We start from the raw sequence: 21,110 nt of genomic DNA, 5'->3' as shown, positions 1-21,110 counted from the left end.
CCATAATTATGTTACTATATTCTGTTAAAAATCATTCTGTAATGCTTATGGTGATCATTTTTATGCATAGGAATAAACTACCTATTATATAACTGATTATGATGATCATTTTTATGCTTAGTAATTTTCTATCTATATAGGAATAAACTACCTATTATATATTTGTACATTGAATACTTTTTAAACTCCCCTGTCTTTGGAAAACCCCTTACACTTTTGAGCTATAACTTTTACTATTATAAGCATTATGTCCTGGTTTATTATCCAAAGAGCAGAAGAATGGAAAATGTAATGATCCTAATCAGGATTTAATCTAATTACCTTAATTAGAAGAATCTCGTAGCATTGTGCCTGTTACCTGGCTGGGCACAAGAGAGGGGCATTAGGTAGATTGGCCCCTGTACTCTCACTGCAAATATAACACAGTATGATAGACTTCAAAAGATGGAAGAACTAACCAAGATTTGATTCTCACCAAGAAAAATTGATTATTATAGTAGAAGAGGTAGGAGACAAAAAGTAAGGGAGGAAATGACTATTTGTGATATAGGAGAGGAGTGCCATGTAAAATCTGTCTTTTACCATAGTTTTTAGCATTAAATTCCCATGAATTAAATATTCATATGAGAAGTCAACACAAAAGAGATGGAAAGCTCTCAAGAATGAAAAATACAAGGAATAACTATTCTAAAGATTAGGAAAATGGAACTACTTAAATCAACCAATGAGGATGCTCAATGAACTCATCATATGCAAATATTTTTAAAACATGTACACAAGATAAAAGCAATGGCAGGTAATAGAGATACCAAAAAAAAAGTGTCATATTCTATTAAATAAATAGCAAAAACTATCAAGGAAAGTTAAGAAAACTTGAAATGGTTAATTGGGAATTTTTTTAATTAAACTGGGGACAAGAGGAAAATTTTTTAAAAGTAGAAGACAATACTTAGTGTGGATGGGCTATTGATATTAGAAACAGAAATAAGAACAAGACCAGATTGTCAAAGACAATGAAAGACAAAAATGGTAAATTCTGGAGGGGCTATGGTAAGACAAGAACACTAATTCACTGCTAGTGAAATTCTGAATCGTATCAACTTTTCTGGAAAACAATTTGTAATATATTTAAAATGTCACTAAACAGTATATCATCTTTGACATGGTAAAACTACTGAGGTATATACTTCAAAGAATCCAAAGACAAAGAGAATGCTTCTATAAAAACAAAAAGTAACACTTTATAATAGTACTTTCTGTGGTATAAAAAATTGGATATAAAAACAATTTTAGAGCACCTATCTGCCCCTGAAGAATTCAAGTTGTCTGATCCAGGTGCACCAAATTCCTAAATACTGTCAAAGAATCAGAAGAGATCTCTGAAAGATAATGGGGACCAAGAAAGATATTACAGGAGGAGAAAAGAACAAAAATTATCCCAATTTTTGAGAATTGAGAAGAAAGTGAAGTGTATAAATTTATAGTCTAATGAAGTTGATTTCAATTCCTGGATAAAATTCTAGTGTATTTTTAGAAGCATGACTAGTAAATATTTTTTCAGAAAAGGAAAAAGTGATCACAAAGAAATGGCTCTATCAAGAACTGTTCATGTCAGACTAATTTCAATTCCCTTTCTGGCAAGGATTATTAGATTGAAAAACTTCAGTTTCCCTAACTCTGTTTCTCTGAATTGTAATAACCTCAGTTTCCCATTATTCTGTGAACAGCCACCCCACTTCCTAGCCATTAGAACTGAGAGAATTGGGGCTTCGAAGCTCTGGCAATTCTTACATTCCAAAGAGTCATAAAACTCCAGAAGGCTTATCCAGATGCCTGCTTAACTCCTGGTCTCAGACTTCCTATCTCCTGTTCTACCATCTTCTTGACCCCCAGTCTGTCAGAACTAAATTATGGTCCTTTCCTGGAATTTCCACTCAACCGTGCTCTGCCTCTCCCCTCGTCTTTGTTTCCCTGATAGCTGGAGCCTTATTAAAGTCTCTAGAATTACTTGCTGAGGACTGAATGCTTTGAGCCAAGAGTCCCATTCAACTGGCTGGGGCCCGAACATGGGTCCTGCTCGGCTGCTAGTCCAAATTCTCCACTATTAAAATATTAAAAACCCTAATCTCTGTCTTGCCTCAGTTTTGCTGGCATTATAAGACTAGTACATATTATGGTGGGTTTTTTAAAAGGCCCACTATACTGATAATTACCAAACAAAAGAACTAAATGAATGTTAATGTGTTTACTGTAACTATATGGCATTTTTAACGTTTGGATATTGTCTCATTGTATCTAGTTTAAATAATGGTACCTTCGTTAATTTGTTTTGGTCATCTGCTACCCTTGCAGAAGACAGCAAAGAAGGTTTAGTTTAAATTCCCCAAAAGGTACAGCTACATAAATAATTGCTATCTGTGTGGAGGATTGGGCTCTTGGCTCTGGGAATATACAGATAAAAATGTTTTACACATGAACTCAAGACCATGTGGTTTGATAAGCTAGAAGCTTGCCTTATCTTTTTTTTTTGCCTCCTTTGTGAATTTTAATATTCAAAGATCTCAAATGGCAGATTTAGAAACAAAGACACTAAATAGCACCTTGTCTTCCCAAATAGTTAAGACATGGAAAACTCCGATAACACTGAGAAGCAAGGGAAGCTATTAGGAATGTCATAAGCCATTGTAGAAAGGTGAAGTTTCTCTTGTTCATAAGGAAGGGTCAGGAGTTCCCAACCATTGTGGAGTTGCATCCCAGATTTCAGCACCCAACATCAGAAGAATCTATAACAGATGTGAAGCCAGAGATTCTACAAATCTGGCAGAACATACCCAGTAAGTATTTAAGGGTCCAATTTGTAGTCATTCTTTTTTCCCTTTTTTTAATTATATATTTTTATTTTCAAAATATGTACATGGATAATTTTTGACATTCACCCCTAAAAAACTGTATATTCTAATTTTTTCCCTCCCTTTCTCCTCCTCCCCAGTTTGCAAGTGATTCAGTATATATTAAACATATGTAATTTCTCTATACATATTTCCACAAATATCATGTGTGGTAATATTCTCAAGACCAAGAGTCAAGAATATTTCATCTCAATATACTTGACTTCAGATGCATAAGTTTTATGTGAGGTTTGTCTTTCATTTTTCTTTAGTGGGCTACCATTAAATAATTTATTTAGAGAAATTTGCTCTTAAATGATAGGGAAGACTGAGAAACTCTGAAACCCAATCCCACTAACTAAAAAGCTATTAAAAAAATAAAGCAATACAAAGATAAATTGTTAAGGTCTAATGATATTGAAAAAAAATCTAAGTATCCTGCATATTGTATGCTTTAATGACTGTTGAGCTAAAAGAGTATAAAATGTTTTTCTAAAATCCTAAGACAAAAATATTATTTTAAGGACATTAAAGCAAAAGTTGCAATCCTCAAATTCAATAGGTAGGAAAAGATGTTAGATAAAACAACTACAAAAGCAAACTCAGTTTTGAATGTATGCAATATTAAGTCATACCACAGACTATTATTATTATCTGGTGATAGAGTATGCATTTTTTTTGAAGTGGAATTTTGACTAGAGAAGCAAAACACTTCTAACCTTTCTATTGCCAATGAAGCACTCAACTCTTTGACATATAACACTATAAACTGGGATTCTGACTGGCCTTGAATTTATCACTTAATTTTCCTAAGTCTATTTCCTTAACTATAAAATTGAGGAATCTGGATTTTCTTCCAGCTCCAGTTCTACAATCCTATTAACTGTTAGGAATCAGACGTCTAACTGTGATTTTGTGATAACTGTTGGCAAGGTATCCCCCCCACCCCCACCCCCACCAAAACAAAGGGCAAATATCCCAATTTGACATGTATTTGCATTTTTCTATTTTTCAAAGCATCAAGTACAAATAGAGTGGTCATTGATCAAATACTGATCCAGATTGTCCAAAAAATAGGAAGCTGTATTTATGAATTCTCATTTAGAGTACTATCTGTGGGCTTTAGAGGACAATTAGCTTTTTTTCTCTCATATTATAGAATACTACATCCATACCAATTTGGGAAATTTTAAAAAATATCTACATTTAGGTAATTAATAATCATAAGTAACATTTACTCATTCTCTGCAATAAAATATTTTCAATTACTTTAATAAACCTCTTTGAATAAATATTCTTGTAAAATCTTTAGTTCATAAAAAAGGAGAAGTGATGGAAATCTTATTATAGATTATTTCATATATATTCTTGTTGAATACCCAAAAGCCAGATGATGAATTAGCTGGGGTGATAAAGTAATTAGTAGGTGCATAGAATGCTTTTACATACCACATCTCCAAATGGAACCAAAGATGGTAGGTCTTGTGCTACATCCAAATCTTTACTCTCACTTCCTTTAAGAGTTTTTCTCAGCATCTATAAAACATAAATGAATTCTTAATTGCTTCAAATTTTAAAAGGATGAAAATAGAACAAGTTAAGTACTATTTTGTACTGTATGTAGAAGCCTTTGTGATGATTACAGTAGGTAAATTCTATGCTACCTTGGTGCCTAAGTTTATTGATTCACAATGGCCCACATTACAGTGAAAAATATCAAAATGTGTATTTCACAAAGAACTACTGATGAAAGCAGGGGCATGAGCAATTAAATATTTATTTTAGAGAAGAATTTAATGTAAGATAAGCCTTCCCCCATAAAAATTTTACTCCAATGCTTCATCTCAGCAAGGCATTATCTTTGAGTTCCGAAGACTTATTATGCCAGTGCATCATGAATTCTGGCAGATTCTACTAAGCAAGAAAGGCTTAAATATATATATATATATAGTTTATTAATTAGCTAAACTAAGCATAGAGAGGATCATCACTAGTAGTTTGATCATTAGATGATAAATACTTTGGCTATAGCAACTCATGGAACAAACAAAAAAACCAAATCCCCAATGGACTCGAGTCCTGGTTTGATCCTGTTCTGCTACCTCAGTGCCAGGGGATGGTTGGCAGCAAAAATGATAAAAGATGCAAAGAAACATTAATTCTTTAGACAGTCAATACACATAAATTGCTGCTGCAAACTCTAAATGTAAACTCTTTAAAATTAAAGAATCAACTTATACTGGAAAAGAAATTTGAAATCTATCAGCATTGACATTGTTGAAACTTGTAGACAAGAAAATCACAGAATTTGAAAGCAAAAATTCTTGATACAGGCCAGGAAACATGGTAGAATACATAGAATTCTGGGATTGGAATCAAGAAAAATGTGGGTTCATATCTTGTCTCCAATACTTACTAGCCATGTGAACCTGAATAAATAATTTAGTATCTCTAAATGTGTCAAAACACTTCCCTAGAACTTATGTACAAAGCCACTGTAGAGTCTTTTTGTGAAGAAAGATTTCTAAATGGGAAATCCTCACAGTCATGAAAACATACACTCTTTGCAGGTAACAGCTGATTTCACTTTGAGACCAACAGCATTAAGAAACATCAATTTTATGGAATATTTAAGTGAAATGGACCTAATAAACTTTTAAGTCCAAAAGACAGAAAATGGGAAAATGTAAAGACAGACATTGTCATTATCACCATTTCTTTAAAGAGTTAAACAATACTAAAAGAGGAAGCCAAAATACCTCATTTAGCAGACCCACTGTCTCATTCATTAAAATTAAAAAAAAATTAACAGCCAAGGACATCACGGATTTTGAGTACTAAATCTATTGCAAAAAATTGAGGAGGTAGATATAAGATTATGAGCTTTATTGCATCAAAAAACAGTGCGAAGTTCTTGAGGGGAAAGAATGAACTTGTTTGACCAAGTGTTACACGAAATTATTTTTCTTGTACACAGAAATCATCCATTTAGCTACAACTTCCTTTCTTTAAAAAGTTTAATCTTCCAACTGTTCAGTTTAATGAAATTTATTCCATAAAATGTTATAAAGTTTAATTCACTCTAGGTCTTTATCAAGATCCTTAGTCCATTCATTCCCTTTTTTTCTGTCATTTTAATTACTATGAACTCTGTTCTAATTGTTCTGTATCTTTCATTCTGCATTATTTCATAAAGATCTTTTTATATTTCATGAAATGGATAAGGGTCCATTTTAATTATGCTATAATACTTCATTACAAATACCACATTAAACCATTTCCTTCTTGTTGATTATTTTATTTACTTCCAGTTTGTTGTAATTAGATAGAATATGGTTATGAGCATTTTAAAAGAAACAAAGCTTTTTTGATTATAATTTTTGATGGATAATAACAGAAAATAATGATAAATTTCTACTTCACGACAGTACATTTAATAAACACTACACATTGCATTCAGAACTGTCCATCTTTGTTTCTCTATGGTTTTTATTCTCTGCTGTGCACTTTTTACTTTATTTTTTCCCCCTTTCCTCCCCTCCCCAAGCAGGCAACAATTAAGTGAGGATGTATTTACATATATTTTTTATATATATATATATATATATATATATACACATATATAGATAGATATTTATAATCATCATTTATAATCATCCACATATATACACACAAATACATTCATATATAGGAAATGAGGACATACTTGTTTGTCCTTATTTCTCTGAAGTTGGATAACATCATCCTTCTTAGGTCCAAGTCTTTCCATATTTTTCTAAAAGCACCAACTCATTTCCTACACCACAGAAATATTCCAATCTTATACTGGTTGTTTTAAATAGTCCAAAGTAATATCAATATGACTGACATACAGTGCAATTTCCCTATTTTTCTTTTGATTGAATCTATTTTAACTTTGAGATCAATGATTACTCCCCCTACTTTTTTCTAAAAAAAATTTTACTCCTGATCTATTAATGTTTGTGTATATCTCTTTTCCTATCCCTGTTGGCTCTTAATCTCCCCTTCCCCCACTAGGATCCTTATTCTCTCCCCGCATCTTTCCCTCTTTATTCCATTCCCATTAATCTGTATACTATAGCCTATTCCCATCAATTATGAACCCTTCTATACTTTCCACCCTATTTCCTCTCCTCTTATTTCTTATTAAGTTTAGGAAACTTTTATACTCTTCTAAATATAAATTATTCACTCTTTTAATTCATTCGTGATGTGAGGATTTCAGAACTACCAGCCTTTCTCCCCCATCTAATTTCTGTGTCAGTTCTTCTTCTTACACCTTATCTGTATAACCTAATTGCTGTTTTTATATTTTTCTGCTTTTTAGAATTGATGCAGTTTGAGTGGTCTCAATTCCTGGTGGTCAAGAGGTTAGTGGCGATAAGAATTGTTGAGAATCCCCTTTAAATCAGGCATAGGTTTAGAGTGAAAGAATTCACTCATTCCTGAATTATTAGTTGCAAAATGGAAGTTTATTGTTGGATAGAAATCAGTTTACCAAGAGAATGATTTCTATAGTGGCAGATCTATTGGAAAATGGAGTTTTGGCACTGAGAATGCTTTCTTAGTGGGCAGAAGGATCCTGGCAAATTGCTTAGTCCATCTGCCAAAATCTTAGTGAAGGAAAGCTGTTATATTGGCTATCTCAGGCAGGGCTGGGAAAGCCGGAGCAGATCAGACTAGTTGGGGGCTGGGACAGCCTGGATCTCCTATTGGAATTAACACTTCAAAGGGTTGCTTTTTGATCAGGATTTCTAATTGAATCAAAGGCTCTGGCATTCTGGAAAGATCTAGGGAGGATATGCCTTCCCCAGGAGGGGCTGAGAATCTGAAAGGAACCACAGATCAAAAGGAAATAGTTTCTTAAAGGGACCACAATCTGCTTCAGAATCACATCATATACTCAGCTCTACCCAATTCTTTCTTTCAAACTGATGTGGGAAAGATTCCTCTCTTTGATTTCCAAACCCCTCCAGTGAATGTAATTGCCCTTTGACTCACAAATCCTGGTCCCTTTTAATTCCAATAGAAGATCCGGACCTGTCCCAGCCCCATCAGGATCTGAGCCAACTTTGGGGCTACACCCAAAAGCCCCTCGAGCTAAGTCTTCTATTATAAAAGGGCCACGCAGGGAATCCCTCTTTTGCAGAGATTCCAAACATGCCAACCATGTGAGGACCCTCTGTCCACTGGACCCTCTATCAAGGGCCCTCCTTATCTCTACGTTCACCTATCTCCTACTTCCAAACCCAATAATAAACCTCTTTTATCAATCTAGCTCTCTGGCTAATAAATACTTTTATTGGGGACTTGTGCCGCTACTAGACCTTATTTACCGCTGTATCCTTGTGCCAAATCCAAGAGGGTTGCAGGAGAACTCTGTTTGACTCCCTATACCCCAAACCTGCCACTAGACCTCAACTAAACCCTAATCTCATTTAGACACCCCAAATCTAGACCTCAACAAAACTATCCACTTGCTAATGACAATTTTAGACATATAGTACACATATAAAGCATCAACAGTTTGTTTCTTACTAAGTCCTTTGACATTAATCTTTGACATTTACATTTACCATTTTACATTTACATTTTTACATTTACATTTTACATTTCTCTTGGATTTTATATGTAAAACTTGCTATGAATTTCAGGTCTTTTTGCAACAAAATCCTTAAATTCCTACAATCCAATAAATGTTTCTTTTTTCCATTCAGGATTGTGTTTAGTTATGTGATATTTTCAGTAGCCTCATTCTTTTGCTCTTTGCTATGTAGCTGCTGTTAAGCCTTGTTTGTTCTAATTGCGACTGCATAGTAATTGAATTGTTTTGTTTTTTTTTCTTGTTGCTCATAATAGTTTTTCCTTGATCTGGGAGTTTCAGAATTTACTTTAATATTCCTGTAGGATTTCCTCATAGGATCTCTTTCAGGTGATAATCAGTGGATTTTTTCCCCCCTACTTTTCCCTTGTCCTAACACTTTGGGATAATTTTAATTATTTCTTGTATTATATCAAAATTATTTTTTTGATTGTAGGTTTCAGGTAGTCTATTATATAGTTTTTGAAGAAGGGACCCCAAAACTCTTAAAACTCCTTGAATAAGAAAATCTTCAACTCTACCTCAGTGAGGGACCTCTCCCAAGGGAAACAAGATAAAACAGCTTCATTGTTATCTAGGTGGGGTTGATTCAGTCCTGAGCTAAAAGAATTCCAACCCTATTCAATTAAAGAAACTCATTCAATTCTACTTAAATTTCAGCTCAAGCTGAAACCCAGTTTGTAGATAGAGCCAACTTGGAACTCCATCCACTAGCCCCCTTCAGCTTGTAGCCAAAGCTCCTATTATAAAAGAGCCAATCTAAAATACTTTCTTCGAAGAGGTTCTAAACACGCCATGCTATGCCATGTTATGCCAAGGAGGCCTCTGCTCACTGGAAATATTTTCCAGTGCTATCCTCACCTATTTCCCTAACCAGACTTTATGCATTTCTGTTAGGATTTCTAACCTTACTTCCCAATCCCTATAATAAACCTCTTATCAATCTAGGTTTTGGGGTTTGTAAATTTCTTTATAGAGAATCCCTGTGCCACCAGAAAGGGGTTCTCCCAAACTCCCTATCCTTGTGTTGAATCCCAAGGGGGTGCCGGGGAGCCAAACCTTTCCATTTGGTTCCCTGAACCCCAAACCTGCCACTAGACCTTATCATTTAACTTCCTGACCACCAGAAATCTTACTCTTATTTTGGTTTCCTAAATCTAGACGTTATCATTTGGTTCCCTATGAAAGGGAACCCGAAAACCTAAACTTCATAATATTTTGGTTCCCATACTAGGAGCCCCAAAACTCATCATTTTCTTTTTTTGTTTATTTTCCAGATCATTTTTTTAATGAGATGTTTCACATTGTCTTCTATTTCTCCATTCTTTCTATTTTATTATTTCTTAGTCTCTTATAACTTTGCTGGCTTTCCCCTTGCCTAATTCTAATTTTCAAACAGTCATTTTCTTCCTTAAGATTCTGGATCTCCTTTTCTAGTTGGTTGACTTTCTTTACATCATTGTTTTTCTTGTTCTTATTTATCTTTTTAGTTTTTCCTCAATCTTTCTCATTTTCTAAATAAAGTTTTAAAAAAATTCTCCTATGAATTCTTTTTGGGAAGGTGACAATTTGACATTACTCTTAATTTCAGTAGCAGCCTCTTAAGATGAATCCTGATCTTCCTTATTCAAACAGTAATTTCCTATGGGTTCTTTCTTCTCTGCCTATGCATTTTGTAGCATGTTGTTGATGTAATTACCTCTAGTCCTGTGGTATGGGAAATGGTACCTCTGGCCATAGGTACTCCTTCCATTCTAACCCAACAATTTCATTCTCTTCCAAGTGCCCACAACCAGCAGGGTTCCTGCTCCCCAGTCAGCCACATGTGCTGGTTTCTTCTCTATTACCTAAGGCTGAATCTCAGTAGCACATTCCTTATCAGCAGGGGTTCCCTCAGTTTCCCCACCTCAGAGAATTGACTCCCCACATTGTCAAGGAGGTAAAAATTCCTGTGGCTGGGATTGAGGTTACTTTACAAGCCAGCTAGTCCCAGGCGTCACAACTTGCTGGTTTAATGGAACTAGTCTGGAAGGGTTTTTACTTCCCAGGTGCCTAATCTCTATCCTGGTATCTTTCTTCATATCTTCTCTGATTGTTCCAGGACCACCACAGTTCTGCCACTATGCTTGTCATTAATTACTCTCCGTTCACGCTGAGATGCAATTTTGTTGGGGGAGGGGAATAGTCTGAAGAGTTTTAACTTTAACTCCACCATCTTCCCAGAATTATGCTCATTCTCAGCAATGAAAAGTTCTGATCAAAGAATATTATTATTTTTCTACCTTTTCTACAGGACAAGTTTTCTCTTAAAAATTTTGAACAAGGATGAAATTATACCAGCAATAAATGCATATCTCTTTCTCTATAACCAGCACTGATCCTTTGCTTTCTTCTTTTTTTTTTTTGGCCAGTTTGATGGCCATGAGGTAAAATCTGAAAGTTATCTGTATCTCTGATTAATAAAATTGAATACTTTACAAATTATTGACAATTTCTGTTCTTTTGAGAGCTGAAAGGTCTCTCATCAACAACTACTGCTGCTGACCCATTTCCAAAAGGCATTGGAATCCTGGCAGTGGTAGCATCCCCTAGATCACGAATTCTGCTTCAAGCCCAGCCCTTGCAGCCATGACCTGGGGAAGCAGTTCTGGAGAAGGGATCAGCCATCACTATCTTAGTTCAAGTAGTGGGGAACTTGGAGAGACAAGAGGCAGCAAGTAGCAGACAAGTGCAATCACCACCACCTGACCATTATCTCACCTCAAATTGGGATGATGGTGGCACAGGTTTTGTACTCAAGATCCTTTGGGACAGCAATACTTCCAGACCAGTGTCCACAGAAACCATTCTGCTAAGAAATCCTTGTAGAGATATAATTTGGCAACTGTCCTCGCAGTTGCTACAGCCTCATCTTTTGAAGATCCTCCAAAACAGAAAAACTGTTTTCATCAAATTCTTTGATAATGTCAAACGATTCATCATCAGAAAGATGACAATTAAGAGGATGCACCATCATCAGCCTTGCTGCTGTATCATGGGACCTTTTGTTCAACTTGCAGCTGAAATTTTTTAATGTATTTATTTAAAACAAACACAAAATAGAAAAAAAGTAAAAAAGTGTACACAGAACATGAGGATTCAAAATGTGTAACAATAAATTTCAATTTAAATAAAGTGTATATAATAAGAGAACATCTTTTCTTTGCATCCTTGTGAGTGGAACAGGAAACTGAGGACTTCTCAGAATAATAAGAATCAACACCAAAGATTTAATCATTAAGCTCTGGGAAGAAGAACAAAGACTTCCTAAGAGAAAACATTTAAGAGATAACTTCTTAGAGAAGAATCTGACTACTTAATGGCCTGGAGATATTTGAGAAGTCTACAAACTGTTAAGTCTCTATTTGTTAAGAAAAGCCTGAAGTAAAACCGAGTCTACTTAGAAACCTCTAAATTCATTATTAACCTTAGAAGCAGGACAGATTCTTTCTTTCTTTTGAAACAGGTATTGCTTAACTAAGACCTTAATGCCACAAAAAGCCCACCTATATATTCCAGAGACAAATGAGAATAAAGGTCAAGTTTGCCAATGATTTTAGGAGGATTAACAGGAGATGGGTGGGCGAATAGTTTCTGTAATTTTTTTCCCTGACCATTTAAATTATCTTTGAGCCTTTGTGAAACCAACCCTTCTCTTTCTGAGACTCTAGTGGACTGTCCACTTCTCCCGAAATTCTAATAATTTCTGTTCTTCATTTCGAGATATCTCTGAGTAGTCATTTTGAGTTAGGGCTTGCCATCCCAGACATTTGTATATAATAAGAGAACATCTTTTCTTTGCATCCTATAAGTTTTCTTTTGTTCTCTGCTGTGTAGTTTTTACTTTATCCTTCCCTCCCTATTCCCTCCCCCTAGCAGACTAGATTTAAGCATAGTTATATTTAAATATACACACGTGTACATATGCATATACATGTACATATACATACCCATAACCATACGCACATACATTCATATGCATCTCTGTAAGACCACACTATTCTTGTCTTGTTTTTCTGAAGGTAGACAACATCATCCTTCTTAGGTCTAAGTCGTTCCATATTTTTCTAAATCTACCATGGCACCTCATTCTTTTGACTTTTGATATATAGCATTTCAGACTTGCATTCTTTTATTGTAATTGCTGATAGATCTTGTATTACTCTAATTGTAGTTCCAACATATTTGAATTTTTTTCATTGCTTGTAAAAATCTTCTCTTTGATTTGGTGGTTTCAACATTTAGCAAAGATGTTCCTGCACATTTTTCTTGTAGGATCTTTCAGGTGGTGATTAGTGGATTTTTTTCTATCTCTACTTTGCCCTCTTGTTCTAACATGTCAGGCCAATCATCTTTATTTCTTGTATTATATCAAGATTTCATTTTTCCCCATAGCTTTCAAATAGTCCAACTATCCTTATGTTATCTTGATTTATTTTTTTTCTTATGAGACGTCTCACATTCTCTTCTATTTTGCTTCCCCTTGCCCAATTCTAATTTTCTAGGAGTCATTTTCTTCCTTAAGATTCTGTATAACCAGGACATCTAGATGGCATAGTGGATAGAGCTCCAGCCCTAAAGTCAGGAGGACCTGAGTTCAAATGTGACCTCAGACACTTAATACTTCCTATCTGTGTGACCCTGGGCAAGACACTTAACTCCAATTGCTTCAAGGTTTAAAAAAAAAAAAGATTCTGTATAACTAAGGGGAGGATTCTGGGAAGATGGTGGAGTAAATTTTAAGCTCTCCAAATTTTCCCTGCAAACAGAACAAATTTGCACCTTAGGGTGAGCACAGACTGGTGAAAAATCAATAAGAGTTGGGACCAAATAGATACAACTCAAGAATATCTGAAGAAAGCTCCCCAGGCTGGGGATTAATTAACTCGAGTGAAGTGCCAACACCTCAGAAATGCCAAGTGGGGATCCCTGGGAAAGCTGAGTTTGTCTGGAGCCACAGCAAGACCCACAGAAATTTTTACTTCCAACTTCTTAAGGAGGCTAGATAGGGTCTGAGTGCAAGAAGACCCAGGGAACCTCAGTTGATCAAGAACACTAGGCCCAACTGTGCCGGGTGAGAAGATACTTACCCAGATGAGTGCAGACACAGTGGGGCAGGAACAATGCTGGCTGAGGGCACTTGCAGGAGGGTGGAGCTCTTGGTTTGGGGTACCAGATCAGAGGGGAGAGCTGATGGGAAGTCAGAGGGAGAGAAGAAGGGAAGGAGGGAGGGAGAAAGGAACAGAGGGAGAGGGAGAGAGGGAGGGAGGAAGGGAGGAAGGAATCATAGAAACTTAGTCTGGGAACAGGGAAGACCAGGGTTCATCTTCAGAGGAAGACAATGAAGTAAAAAAATAAGCTTCCACCCCAAAGAATAATGTTTAATGGCTCTCTGTCCAGAGAATTTATAGAACTCAAATAAGAATTTTAAAATCAAATGAGAGGCTTTGAAGAGAAACTAAAAAATAAAAATAAAAACAATCCCAGAAAAACAAAATTATGAAAAAAAGTTATCCAACTAGAAAAGGAGATACAGAATCTTAAAGCCAAAAATAACTCTTTGAAAATTAGAACTGGGCAAGGGAAAGTCAGTGAAGCTATAAGAAACTAAAAAATCAGAATATAAAGAATGAAAAAATAGAATAGAATGTGAAACATCTTAGATCAAAAGAAATAATTGGATTACCTAAAAAGCTATAACAAACAAAAAAAAAAGAACCATGACACGATAATGCAAGAAATAATCCACGAAAATTGTCCTGAAGTGATAGATCATGTGGGAAAAGTAGAAATAGAAAAAAATCCACCAATCACCACTCAAAGAGATCCCTTATGTAAAACACACAGGATTATTGCTACATTTTGAAACTCCAGATCCAAGAGAATATTTTGCAAGAAACAAGAAAAAAATCAATTCAAATATACTGAAGGTACAATTACAATTGTACAGGAATTAGCAGCAGCCACAATAAAAGACCACAGATCCTAGAATCATATCTACAGGCAATCAAAGGAACTAGCCTCTAGTCAAAAATATCATATCCAGCATAATTATCCATTATATTTGATGAAAAAGAGTAGACATTCAATGAACTTGCAGATTTTTGGGGTTCTATCAACCAAACTAGAACAGTAGAAAATTTAACATATAAAAAAGCCAATTATCTAAAATTACTCTTAAGGAACTTAAATGGACAAATTGTTTATGTTTTTATGTGGAAATGTGTAACATATGTTTACAACTGACATTAGGAATTGGTTAACTCAAAAAGATTTATACAAATGAGGTGCAGAGGAAGGATAGATAGAAAGGAAAGGAGGGCTCTTAGTTCTGAAAACTCACATTAGGAATGGGTTAAATAGGCAATATTACGTCTATAGTATGAAAGGTCTAACACTCTCCAAAATCTATAAAGAAATAAGGGGGGGGGGGGAAGGTAGAGGAGATGAAAAAGGGCAGGGGGGATGTGCTGAGGTGAAGAGAAAATGAGGGAGGGATCCATGAGTGGGAGGAAGTTGAAGTAATAGCAAAAAAAGTTAAGTTTAAAAATTAAAGTAGAAGACAGATATAGGAAAGAAGACATGTGCATAAACACAACATAGATTAGGAGTCAAATTTATTAGGAAAAAAAAGTACAGCTAATAATCATCGATCTTGCACAAGCTTGAAGATCCAGTTAAGAGGGAAATTTACATTATCTGTCAGCCATACAAATATAGTTTTAGACCCATGTTTACATATGGGTAAATACCTGTGTTTGAGTACATGTAGATATGTATGCATCACTCTATGTATATATGTATGTATGTATATAAATGTTATGGGCCAGCACTAGAAACAAAGGATTCTTAGAAGGTACTGAGTAAGTGGAATTGATAGAGACAAAGGTTATCTAATTTAGCATGGTTCAGAATGATAGATTTAATCTTACAACAAATAATGATTTCCTAGTGATATAATGATTGGTTTATACTCAGTGTAGAGCATATAAGCTAGAAGTCTCAGCTAGGTGAATTCAGGAAATTCATCAGTCACAGTAGACAAGTGGGAGCTCAAGCTCTCAGAACCAAGGAGAGATATAGACCTTTAAGAAAGCTAACCAGGCCCCAGGAAAGAAGACAAGACTTTGAAAGAGATAATAAAGGATTTGGACTTTAACACTTGGCTGTTATTATGGTGATTACCGAACTGAAAGGAAGGCTGCTCCCAAGAACCCAAAGACCCCAAGAAAACTACCAGAGCACATTACATATACATATATATGATACATATATGTATATGTATGTGGGTCTGTGGATGGATATGAATATATATGTATGTGTATTTGTGTGTATAATGTGAGGGCATATATTAAATATAGTTGTGCTTAACTATAGCCTGCTTGGGGGAATGAAAGGGGAACAATCTACAAGGAAGTAAAGATGGACACTCATGAATATAATTTCTTTTACTATTATATATCCTTTTTCAAACTGGAAATTTATTTTTATATTCTGAATTCTCCTTGACATTCTGCTAGGCACATGACAATGTTCTGCTTTGTTTTTTCTTTTCTATTAAATTTTTTAAAAGTTGGAAAAAGCTTTTAAAAAAGACATATCTTTATCACAATTTAATAAAATTATATTCAATAACCTTTTTGTATAACCTTTTCTAATTGGTTGACTTTTCATAATATTTCGTTAGATTATTTTATCCCCCTCTCAATCTCTCTCACTTGAGTTTTAAAGTCTTTGTGGAAACTATTTGACATTACTCTTTGGGAATAGGGGAGGCTTTTTTAATTTCAGTATCCTCCTCAGAAGATGAACCTGTCTTCCTTATTGCTACAGTAACTTTCTGTGGTTGGATTTTTTCTCCTTTGCCTGCTCATTTTTGTGTTTTTAAAAAAGATCTGCTAAGTATAATCATCTCTAATTCTGAGGGGGAGGAGGAAGAAGGAATGATGTTTCTGGCCTCAGGTCTTTCTTCATTTCTCCCTTCTGGCCTGGAACCCAAAACCAAGAGCTCTTCTTCCCTCCTGTTAAGTTCCTGAAGCCAGCAGTGTCCCTGCCTGATGCTTCCGCACTCAGTAGTATGTACTGGTTTCTTCCTGCCCAGGGCCAAGTCTCAGCCTAACAGCTGGGCCTGGCTTTCCTTATTAGCTGAGGTTCCCTCGATCTTCCCAGATTTAAGACATCTAACTTCTCACAACGTAGAGGAACTAGCTTGGAGATGTTTACACTTCATAGAAACCAAATCTTTGTAATCTTTCTTCAGATGTCTCTGATTGTTCCAGGAGGATCACTATTCTGCCCCGACTCCTATCTGTCTTTAACTGTTCCATGTTCACCCTGAGACGTAGTTTTGTCCAGTTTGGGGAAGAAATCTGAAGAGCTTGGAATTTTCTGACCTACTCCATCTTCCCAGAATCCTCTTCCAACTGAAATCTTACAAAGATGCTGCCTCCTTCTATTATATATGAGGTCCGTGAGGGGAGGAATTCTGTATACTAGTAAGCACTTAATAAGTGTTTCCTTCCTTCATTCCTATCTGGACAGATTAAAATTTATTCATTTTTAACAATTCCTTTTATATTCTAGATATGCTTTTTAAAATTTCATATATGCCATATTTCCAATCTCTTTTTCTTTTAATTTCATAAGTTTTTTAAAAAGTATTTTGCTTTTATGTAGGAAAATATACATATTGTATCCCTTCCCTAATAATTCCTTGTCAGAGTAGAAAAAATTTCATCTTTCTTCCACAATTGAGATATGCCATGTTTAATTTTATTATCTAGCTGGATTTCACTGAGATATATAGTGTGAAATGTGATTCTAAATCTACTTTTTGCCAAGTTCCTTTCCAATTTTTCCTGATAATTTGTTAAAAAATAATCCTTCCTGATGAACTAGAAGTATAAAATGAGAACTGTTTTCAGACATGGCCAACTGATTTGTTTTGTTCAATTCTACTAGTTACTAGAAAGGAATGTGGAGGTAGGGATGAGTTAATAGGCAGTAACAGATATGTTTAAAAAAAAAAAAACCTTAAGAAAAGTATCAATGAAACACTTCACAAACACAAAAGAAAATGAAAAAAGTAAAAAAGGGACAAAAATTGGGCAATTTTATTATTGCTTTGTTAAATTTAATAAACATTTGAAAACTAACAAGTTCACAATTTCATATACAATCCATTTTTTTCTTCTTTGTATCCTGAAATGTTTGTTGATGACTGTTAAGTTCGTATTAAAAAAAAAAACTTTACCCAGGTTTTATTTTCTATAGGTTTATGAAATATTAATGTTTTATATGTATCTGGTTGGTGGTTGTATATAATCTGTTACTTGATCTGTTTTTCCTCTAATACCAGATAGTTTAAAAACAACTGTTCTGTTATATATTATATAGTCAAAATACAGCACCTTTTTTTTGGGGGGGGGGGGGTTAAAGCATAATGTTTTAGCATTCTTGCGTTTTCCCACATGAATTTTATTATATCTGGTTCTCTGAAGAAACTCCTTGGCATTTTAATTCATATTGCATCAATTAGGATGATTATTTTTGGTAATAGTCCCGTTATTAGAATAATTCAACCCCTTACATGAATACTGATTTACTATCTTTTATTTCCATCATTTTGATTTTATGTTATTTTACATATATGGAATTCTAGGTTGATCCCCAAATATGTAGTGGCTTTTATTATAAATGGGTTATCTTTTATCTTTTCTAAAAATAGTACTTTGATAGTACTAATCTTGTATCCTGCAACTCCAAGTTATTCATATTTTCTAGTTTCATTTATAAGAAAAATACCAATGCTAGAAACATGTTTCAGTTTTTCTACTAATAAATTAACTTTGTCCCTGGACATAAATCTCACATTGGAAAACCAGGTTAATTTACTGTTTATATGTAGCTCTTAACATCCTTTTCTGCTAGTTCCATCATAACTACAGAACAAGAAAAAGGTTTTATAGAACCCAGAACTAATTTGTATGTTTTTGTTCCATGGATTGCCAACCTACTCATAATAAGCATCTTGGTACGTACCTAAGCCTGTCATCAGACAGACATAGGCTATTGCCAGAAGGATAATTGAAGCTTTTCCAATTCCTGTAAAAACCTGATAGATTTTGTGCTCTATTGAAAAGTCTACAAGTACCATGAGTTGCCTCCATGCTATAATTTGTTGAAGGTCTTTTTTGGAGCATTCTTACAGCTTAAAAAAAAATGTAATTCAAAAAATATTGAGTTTATGAGATCCTGCTAAATAACTTAATACACTTGTGTTAATTGGGCTAGATAGATTTTTTTTCTCTACTACAGACTACTTAGCTTAAACCAGTTTCCTGGTCATCTTTGATATGTTAATCCAGTCGAGCCTTCTTACAAATGCAAGGACATTCTGGTCAGGAGAGAATGTGGCTAAACGGAGTCCATCACCATTATACAGGAAAGGCAGCTAAAAAATTACGCCACCTAGTGATGAGTGAATAGTGGAATATGATGTTTTTGTTGGCACATTTTCTCACTAGCATTTGTAAGAAAACCTAACCATTAAAAAAAAGGTGCTAAACCACTAATAAAAACAACCAACCAACCCAAGGCCTACTTCTAGGTTTTTAAATATACATTTGTCTAGCATAAACTCGAGACAAATTATTATACAATAGGTAAAAACCTTACTCGCGTTTAAAATTTCAAACATTCATCCCAAAGCTTTAGGAAAACACATTTCCTTTTCATGCTGCATCCATTTCCCCCAACATATTCCTTCCCTTCTCTGGAAACTACCGACCAAAAAAGGGATTTTCATATTGGGTCAAAGGATTGCGGATCATTAAGCTGGTCTGGTGCAAACCTGATCCTATTTTGCAACAAATCCCTTCATCCTGGCGCCTTCCCTCTGCTACAATCGATTGCTAGTTTGCATAAATTTGCCATAATCTTCCCCTATTAAAATATGACTTCCTGGAAATCAAGAGGCGGCCCTTTGCTCTTCTCAGGCACTTCGGTGGGAGAGGTGCACAGTAGGCGCCTAATAAATGTGCACAGTAGGTGCCTAATAAATGCAGATTGACTGACCCAGGGCAGAGAAGCCAACTATTTCCCCGGACATCCGGGACTCTCCCGGAACTGGCCGGGCTGAGGCTTCTCCCTGTGACCCACGCAAAGGTTCCAGCCCCAGCGAGAATCCCCGACCGTCACACCTCGGCTACCGGAGCAAGGGCGACGGGCCTCGCCGCTTGGGGCTCCCCGGCGTGATCCGGCCTCCCGCCTCCACGCCCCTCCCCCACCCCCAGCCCCGCCCCGCGCCCGCCCCCATCCCGCCCTCCCCGGGCGCAGCCACTCTATCCTCTCCTTCGCCTCACGTTCAACAGCTTTCGGCCTGTCCCCGATTTGCTGCCTTCCCTAGAAGAAGACTCCATCTTCGACGAGGGCGTTTGGCGGAGGGAGGACACCTGAGATATGGTGTCACCGGTTCTTGATTCGTCATTTTCGTCGGCCCCGGTTTCGCTCTTGTGAAGAAAAGGGACCTTGAACAGCGAATGAACCTTGTTTCGCTGAGATTCACTAAGATCCGAAACCTTCTTTTCTGTCTGGCTTGGCTCCATCCTGTCCCCCCGCCCCCCACCCCCCACCCCGGCCCCCTCAACCGACCGCGGTGGCTCGGGGCCACTCTGCTACTGAGTTCGTGCGCGGGGTGAGCTGGGAGGGGGGGGGGCGCGCGGGGAGGGGGACGCGTTGTTCTAGGCACCGCGCACACACGCACGCACGTACGGCGGTGGGGGGAGGAGAGGTCGGCGTCACTGCACATGCGCACAGCCTGCCGGTGGGAAGGCGGGAAAGCGCTTGTTGCTCTCTAGCTGGGTAGGTGGTCTGCGAGGAAGCGAAGAAGTGGAGGCGCTGCGCGCGTGCGCGAGCTCCCTGGGACTCGGGGAGGGAAAGGCGGTTGTCCTGTCTCTCCCTGGCGGCTGGGCACGTGGTCGTTTCTTCCCCTAGCTCCTCCCTCCCGACTCCGCCCCCCCGGCAGCAGGGCCCCCTCTCCGGCGCCTCAGCTTTCCTGGAGACCGCGCGCCAGACCTCTCCTCTTCCGGAGACAAGAAGCGGTCAGTTCTTTTTTCCTCTGCTTTATTGGCGGGAATGAATCACTGGGCGGGGAGCATCGGGGAACGAGGGCCAAGTGAAAATACTTTAAAAATAAAACATTTAATTATTTAATAAAATAAAAAGGAAATAAAACATTAAAAATAAAACATTTAATAAAATAAAAAGGAAATAAAACATTTAAAATAAAACATTTAATTATTTAATAAAATAAAAAGGAAATAAAACATTTAAAATAAAACATTAAGCATAAATAAAACATTTAATTATTTAATAAAATAAAAAGGAAATAAAACATTAAACATAAATAAAACATTTAATTATTTAATAATAAAAAGGAAATAAAACATTAAAAATAAAACATTTAATTATTTAATAAAATAAAAAGGAAATAAAACATTTAATTATTTAATAAAATAAAAAGGAAATAAAACATTTAAAATAAAACATTTAATTATTTA

At 36.0% G+C, this 21,110-nt stretch overlaps 1 protein-coding gene across 3 annotated transcripts in view; it reads right to left on the bottom strand.

The window, feature by feature from the left end:
• C2CD6 (C2 calcium dependent domain containing 6) overlaps nucleotides 1-20,208 on the bottom strand; it is a 128,610-nt gene extending 108,402 nt beyond the window's left edge. Inside the window, exons 1-2 of one of the 3 annotated variants that reach the window (XM_031958327.1) lie at nucleotides 19,914-20,208; nucleotides 4,338-4,424 (exon numbers count right to left, since the gene is read on the bottom strand). In XM_031958327.1, coding sequence (XP_031814187.1) covers nucleotides 4,338-4,424; nucleotides 19,914-20,156 — 330 coding nt within the window. In that variant the 5' untranslated portion in view covers nucleotides 20,157-20,208. The remainder of the gene's footprint in view (nucleotides 1-4,337; nucleotides 4,425-19,913) is intronic. The other 2 variants (XM_031958326.1, XM_031958329.1) reach the window with 2 other exon arrangements.
• Nucleotides 20,209-21,110: the final 902 nt, after the last annotated feature.

This window comes from Sarcophilus harrisii, chromosome 3 (assembly GCF_902635505.1).
Source record: "Sarcophilus harrisii chromosome 3, mSarHar1.11, whole genome shotgun sequence".
Taxonomy (NCBI): domain Eukaryota; kingdom Metazoa; phylum Chordata; class Mammalia; order Dasyuromorphia; family Dasyuridae; genus Sarcophilus; species Sarcophilus harrisii.
This window is presented reverse-complemented; position numbering and strand designations above follow the sequence as displayed.